The sequence below is a fragment of the Tachysurus fulvidraco genome, chromosome 11 (assembly GCF_022655615.1).
Source record: "Tachysurus fulvidraco isolate hzauxx_2018 chromosome 11, HZAU_PFXX_2.0, whole genome shotgun sequence".
NCBI classification, from domain to species: domain Eukaryota; kingdom Metazoa; phylum Chordata; class Actinopteri; order Siluriformes; family Bagridae; genus Tachysurus; species Tachysurus fulvidraco.
This window is the reverse complement of record NC_062528.1, coordinates 22,977,986-22,985,485: the sequence shown is the minus strand read 5'-3', so window position 1 is coordinate 22,985,485 and position 7,500 is coordinate 22,977,986. Positions and strand designations below refer to the sequence as shown.

Sequence of the window (7,500 nt, the reverse complement as noted above, 5' to 3'; positions counted from 1 at the left end):
TTAAGCGTTTAGCTATATTTAGCTTTTCGACACATTATTTTTCACACAAAAAAAACCCACAAATTTTTGTAAATATTTAAATAATTATTTTAGCATTTAAGGTCTTTTTTTTTTTTTTTGTCAAAATATTATACCTGGATATCAGGTTGAATATTAGTATAAAATTAACGGTAAAATACGATCAGATTTATGGAGCAAACTGTAAGGTGAAATAATTTTCCCCGAGCTTCACTAAAACCTCCATCAGAGAACCTCCATCACCGAGCACTTAAGTGACACGTCCACAAATAAACCCAGCGTGAGGATCTGAGTGTCGGTGATTCTTCTATTTATTTTTATTATTTATGTCGCTGGAATTGAGAGACCAGCTGACTATTGCACTGTGGTCCAACTACAGCGACACAAACACACAAACGATGTCTCCGTGACTCCGTCGTATCCAAAACCAGTAAAGCCATTTCACAGTTTACTGGTGCGGACCGACCCCGTGATGCACGGCCCGGCCGGGCGAGGTTACTAAAAACATTTAGCTGTAATCGCTTCCCTTTACCTGTCTCTCTCTCTCTCTCTCTCTCTCTCTCTCTCTCTCTCTCTCTCTCTCTCTCTCTCTCTCTCTCTATCGCTTGCTTTCTCGTCCCATTAAATCAAATTGCCTAGGTGCTCCATGGAGAGCTTTAAAGCTGCACAGGGGGTCTGGAGGACTTGGGTGGGGGGGGGGGGGGGTGGCCTTCAATTTGCAGGCTTTTTTAATGGAGGATTTAGATGCGGTTTGATGTGCTCAGTGGAGCTAAACTCTTGGAGGAGAAAGAGAAGGGGGTAAATTTAGCGACTCGAGAGCCTCCAGCTTTCTCAGCTTTACTTCTGCATTAAACATGAGCCCGGGTCTCTGCGTCAGCCTCTTTCCTTCTTCTTCCTCCTCCTCCTCCTCCTCCTTGTCTCAGTTTCTTGGCTGTCTCTCTGTCAGTGATGTACATGTTTTGCCTTTTCCTTTCTGAAAGCCGGGTGCATGTACGTCATTAATGCCGGTCGCGTAACTCCGATAGCACGGCTGTGAAGAGTGTCAGACTTTCACCTCATGCTATAATGAGATGATGTGAGGAGAATGTCTGGTGTCTGCCTGTGAGACGAACATTTTTTCACCCTCTTACCTCCACATGACCCCAAGGATCATCATCTCTAATGACACACCACCAGGAGGCGCTAGACTATTTTTTGTCATAGGACAAAAAAAACTTCATTTCCTCCCGGTTTGGTTGTGTCCGTGTGAATGATCTGACGTCTCTGTCATGGATCACTCCACGCTACTTAAAGAATTTGTAGTGTTGCATCGAATGTTGATATCAAACCCATTTCTCCTTACTGAGACGTCCCAAGTGTCTACCGAAAGCAGCTCGGATTTATCTTCAACACTAAAATTTAGTGTAAGCTTATGAACAGAGGGAAAAAAAACACACATCTCTACTCATAAGTCTATAAAAGTCCTCACCTGGACGGACCCGTAGCCGAAGACCTCGTCCACGTCCCTCACTATTGAGACCTGCCGCGGTCGTTACCCGAAACACGACACGTTTGTAGTTCGTTCTAACTTTGTCGTTTTGTTTATGTTTTTCTCCTTTTTTTTCATTCTCTTGCTTATTTTGTTCCTTGTTGTTTTGTCTGTCTTTATCGGTGTTGTGGTTTTCGTCACCATTGTCGTGTCTACAGCTCGCCCCGTGGGTAAGTACCCATCGTATGAGTCATCCATTGCATGAACCTCCTCTAGTTTCTACTTTTTCTTTAACTCCTTAACCTACTAACCTGTCAGTCTGGATTATTACTAATAAACCCAAATCCTCCTCTGAAGATCTTCTAGGACTAACTTTACTTAGTAAGTCTTTTTCCACTGCATGGAACAGGTCCCGAAGGTTCTTGTACTTTTTTTTGTTTGTGACTGCTCAAGATGTTTTTATCAGCCTGTGCCATTTGAGCTCACGGCAGATATTTATTATTAGATTAAACTTTTCACGTCTCTTATTCCATGTCGATTTGTGGAAGTCGTGGCTTAATGGTTAGAGAGTCTGACTCCTAACCCTAAGGTTGTGGGTTCGACTATCGGGCTGACCATGAGCGAGGCACCGAACACCTCCGTGAAGTTGGCACCCCATAACAAGAAATAATCACCAAAACTGTGCTATGTTTGTGCGATATTAAACATTATTTTTTTGACCGTGTGACGCCACTTTCTACCCCACATCACCTAAACCGGCTTAGTTCGTTTGTGCTCGATTTGTGCCCATTTGTGCCGTTAAAACAAACACTGTATCTGTTTTCCTTCCTGAGATATAACCAAAATATTTTCGGGGACTGTGACGTCACTCTCCGCCCCAGTTCGTCTAAATCACACAAAACCGGTGGCGTTCGTTTGTGCACGATCTGTGCCGGTTTGTGCCGTTAAAATGAACCTCAAGTATATTTATATAGTATATTTCCCCTTCTTAGAAATAACAAAAACAATTTGGAGTGACGTCACTCTCCATGTGATTGAAACTTAAATTATTTTTTTTTAAAAATTATTTTAATCTTAGGCCCCGTTCACACTGCAGGTAAAAGTGGCCCAAACCTGATTTTTTTGGGGTCATGTGACCGGGTCAGACTTCTTCAGGAGTAGTGTGAACACTCAAATCTGGCCCAGATCTGATTTTTTTCAAATCAGATTTAGACCACTTCCATACGAGGTCCTGAATCAGACCCAAATCGGATTTTTTCCTGATGTGGCCGCAGTGTGAACAGCCGTGGCGGATTTGATGTGAATTTTACGTCAATCTACATCGACATTCGTCACAATGATGCGCCGGCGAGTACGCACACGAACGTGACTACGCCTACAAAATGGAGAACAGTGATGGAGCAAGTCAGTGGAGGGAGAGTGAGGTGTTAGACCTAATTAGTACATGGGGAGATACTTCAATTCAGGCAAAACTATTAATGTTACTGCTGCCATTACGCAAACATTTAGAAAGAAAAGCGAAAACGCTTACTTCCTCCGTAACCTCGCCGACTTCTTAGCGCGACGGCGTGCTTCGTGTGACGTCATCGTTATCGTTCGTTTGCACGTGCAGGTCAGTTCGAAACGGCAAACGGTTCACACCGGTATCTGATATAGGTCACATTTTTAAAGGTTAATGTGAACAGCCAAACAAAAAAAATCAGATCTGAGCAAAATATCCGAATGATGCATTAAGACTTGCGGTGTGAACGTGGCCTTAAACAAACCGTGCATGAGATTATCTAAGCAGGACATTCAGTCATTAAGGGACATAATAATGAGCCGGTTGTGATAAAAAGCGCAACGGAAAAACATTCTCTGTTCAGTCTCAGCTCTAGCGTGATTTATGTGTTGTTTTTCCCGTCCTGCGGCTCTGTACACTTTAAATCGCCGGATGTGTTGCGCAGGTGTAGACTGTCACGGACTTGATAGAGGGACTTGAAGAGAACTTCTCCTTTCAGGGAACTACAAGGACCCTGTTATTTTTTGGGAGTGAATCTTTCTGCTGAGTGGAAAAGAAAACCAGCCAAAGTGTGAAGCAACTCAGCAGGAGCGCTACGTTTTGTCCGATTCAGAAAAAAACTGTATTTATTTATTTATTTATTTATTTATTTATTTATTTATTTATTTATTTATTTATTTTTAAGATAGTTGGACTGGATATTTGTAGTTTTTAGTATTTTGAACCCCGCTGTGTTTTTCCGCACAAGTTTGCTCAACTGCAAATGAATCGAACCCGATTCGACGCTCTAGTGCTTCAGAAATGTGCTTCGCTCTCGTCTGAAGCTCCTGATCAGCTTGTTTTTTTGGTTTGCGTCCGATCAACTCAAAAAGCAAAATGAATCAAATCTGAATCGACTCGTTTGCGGGAATCGGATGACACACGCAGTGTGTTTGTAACAGACGTGCTCTTGCTCCGGATATGTGTTCTGGAGATGTAGGATCTGCTACAGATGGACTACATGGACATGCTGGAGATGCATGAGATTGCTGTAGATGGTTCCATTTACAGGAGAACGTTGCATTCACGTTTCTATCATCGATCAGCAGAATTAATTTCCTGGTTACACGATTTTGTCCATATAGTACACAGTTATAGAAAAGTAATAATGACTCAGATGACTCAAGCTCTCAGATGACTTTGAGGTTCCCTTTTGAGTCCGGTTCCTCTCGACGTTTCTACTCCATGATGTCTCAGGGAGTTTTTCCTGAACACCGTCACCTTTGGCTTAATCATTTGAAAGAAATTAAAGATGTAATCATTTATATCTATATTTATTTATTTATTTATTTATTTATTTATTTATTTATTTATTTATTTTTCTGTCCGAAACACAAATAAAAGTCAATTGAATTGAATTGGATTCAGTGAATTATTTAAACTCGTTATTAATGTATCAAATGATTCGTTCGATTGAGTCGACTCGGGTTCCATGTTCAAATCCTGAGTTTTTCCTGATTTCTGCGTTGGACTTATAATTCTGACAAATCGAATTTTAATTACGTGACAAACGAGAAACAAACGGACCTAATACTCCTTCAGAAATGAAGATGGAGTAGCGACGTTGCTCTCCGTCAGGCTCCATGCTGCTCATTGTGGGAGGTATCGTAGCTTTGGGTAACTTTACCCCACAAGTAATTGTTGCTCCATCTGTTGAGGTGGATCGGATGGTCTCCTAGATACACGTATTTGTTTTCAGCATCATTTTAGATCCTGGAAACTTTTACCTCATAGTGCATAGTTTTTTTTTTGGTTCTGAGTTATCATCGTTTGATTATTGCTGAGCGGAAGCCAAGAAGCATGTGTCATGGTGGCAGTTAGATTCTAATTCATGTTGGGAACGTTTGAAGCCAACAAACCACAGATCTTCTAGGGAGTAGGACGAGACGACGATAATACTTCATCTCCACAATGACTCCCGCTGCCGTTTCCTGCCTTTGAAGAGAAATGAGGGAAAAGCAAGCTTCTTTGACACCTTGACCTTCTCATTAGCATGACATCTGTGGTGCTTTGCACAGAAAGCGAGTCTGAGAGGAAGACTGGCGGAGTAGCGACGGACGGTGCTGGTGCTGTAAGGTCGATGCTTGTAGAGGCTGGAGAAAAGGGTCTGATTGGTTCATTAGAGTTTAAGGACCATGAGCTTTTTGCTACTAAGTGATGTAAAGACTGAAGGCTTGTATTTTTAACTCCTGTTTATAAAATTCATTGAAAGGTGTAAAAGGTCTTAAGGGGGAAATGGAAGAAATCTCTAAATGTCTTTAAATGTCACCAAACGTTATTCTGTTAAAGTTAATCCTTAGTAGGTCACATGACCGTAACATGAAGAAGACCATGACTTCTCTGACCGTCATAGGTCCTATTAAACACCGTAAATCTTTGATTTGTTCTCATTTTAAACTTTATGTTCAGTAACAGATGATGGAAAAGAGGTTCTGCTTTTTTTCACAGCGCTCACAATTCTTTACCAGCAGAAAAAATAGACAGATTTTAAACCTGATGTTATTTCTCTTAGTCCAAACCTGATAGCGCTTCCCCTTAAATACCCTTAGCAAAAAGCTCAATCATTTCTCAGAGCAAGCACACGACACTCGAGGTGGCGTCCTCATGGGTACGTCTACGTTAGCTTCAGTGAGCCGGAGGACCACAATAGAGGGCTGCATTGGGATTGGGCTCCCGCGGGACCCAACACAAATCTCGCGAGAGCGGGCGGTTTCACCTCTGCCCCGGGCGGGAGTGGGCAGTCAGAAAATTTAGCGGGAGATCCGCAGGACCCGGTGGGATTTGGCGTGTAGCCCAATAATAAGAATGGAGTCAACACATGATGTTGAGAAGAAGATTAGTATTAACATTAGTATTAATTTATCTTATTTAAATGCAATCATGTTTAATTCTGTTATTCTGGACATTTCGCCTGTACTAATAATTAGTCTGATCATTTGTATACAATCAAAATTTTCACAAGCTCTCAAGGAAAAATCCGCGGGAGTGCGCGGGAGTGGACACAAACATTGCGGGAGTCGGCGGGAGTGGACACAAACATTGCGGGAGTGGGCGGGAGTGGACACAAACATTGCGGGAGTGCGCGGGAGTGGACACAAACATTGCGGGAGTGGGCCGGAGTGGACACAAACATTGCGGGAGTCGGCGGGAGTGGACACAAACATTGCGGGAGTGGGCGGGAGTGGACACAAACATTACGGGAGTGGGCGGGAGTGGACACAAACATTGCGGGAGTGGGCCGGAGTGGACACAAACATTGCGGGTGTGGCGGGAGTGGACACAAACATTGCGGGAGTGGGCCGGAGTGGACACAAACATTGCGTGTGTGGGCGGGAGTGGACACAAACATTGCGGGAGTGGGCGGGAGTGGACACAAACATTGCGGGAGTGGGCGGGAGTGGACACAAACATTGCGGGAGTGGGCGGGAGTGGACACAAACATTGCGGGAGTGGGCGGGAGTGGACACAAACATTGCGGGAGTGGGCCGGAGTGGACACAAACATTGCGGGAGTGGGCGGGAGTGGAACACGCAGCTTGCGGGCGCGAGCGGTCCTGGTCAGAAATTCAGCGGGAGCAGGTGTATAAAAACAGTCCCGCGCAGGGCTCTAGACCACAACGTATTTCATCACGGTAGCAGAAACTCTCCTGTAATTATTTAAACATGAAGCATTGTGGGTTCTGCCGTGGCCAGTTACGCATCGATGCTTCTGTGTACATTAATTATTGAGAAGGAGAAGAATTTTTATTTACTCTCTTTGTCGAACGGAGAAGTACCGTACGTGTTCATTTTATTCTGAGCAGATGTTCAGAGTCTCGTGTAAAATGAACTGACGGGGAAAAAAAATTAAATAATGTGAAATAATTTCATGTAACAGTTTTGAGAAGTTCTAAAATCCATCAAAAGATTATAAGGGAATTATTGAAGTGTAGAAGTTATGATGAATACCTGAGGCACGGAGCACAACGACTAACCCTCACCGGTGTAATGCTCTGGTGTAATACACTGTCCGTCATTCATCCTGACTCCACCTCCTTCTCATCCTGGATGAATGGCTTCCTGTAGTTTCACTGGTAACATCCACACCCCATAACTGATAGCATAAACGCTGCTGCATGAAATCTCTGGATGTCGGTGGACTATTTAGCTTCCTAAACGTGCCGTGTTTGCTTTTTTGATCCAGCGCCACCGCAGTTCGTGATCCGACCACGGGACCAGATCGTGGCTCAGGGTCGTACGGCGACATTTCCATGTGAGACCAAGGGGAATCCTCAGCCTGCCGTGTTCTGGCAGAAGGAAGGCAGCCAGGTATGTTAAAACCTTTAGCGTTCGTCCACCATGTTTATATATTCATTCATTCATTCATCTTCTACCGCTTATCCGAACTTCTCGAACACTCTCATTCACACACTCACACACTCACACACTACGGACAATTTTCCAAAGATGCCATTCAACCTACCATGCATGTCTTT

General features: G+C 43.6%; 1 protein-coding gene across 2 annotated transcripts in view; it reads left to right on the top strand.

Annotated features, from left to right (window-relative positions):
- robo2 (roundabout, axon guidance receptor, homolog 2 (Drosophila)) overlaps positions 1 to 7,500 on the top strand; it is a 474,841-nt gene that overhangs the window by 391,475 nt on the left and 75,866 nt on the right. For both annotated transcript variants that reach the window (XM_047820548.1, XM_047820547.1), the window contains exons 7-8: positions 1,705 to 1,716; positions 7,209 to 7,333. In XM_047820548.1, coding sequence (XP_047676504.1) covers positions 1,705 to 1,716; positions 7,209 to 7,333 — 137 coding nt within the window. The remainder of the gene's footprint in view (positions 1 to 1,704; positions 1,717 to 7,208; positions 7,334 to 7,500) is intronic.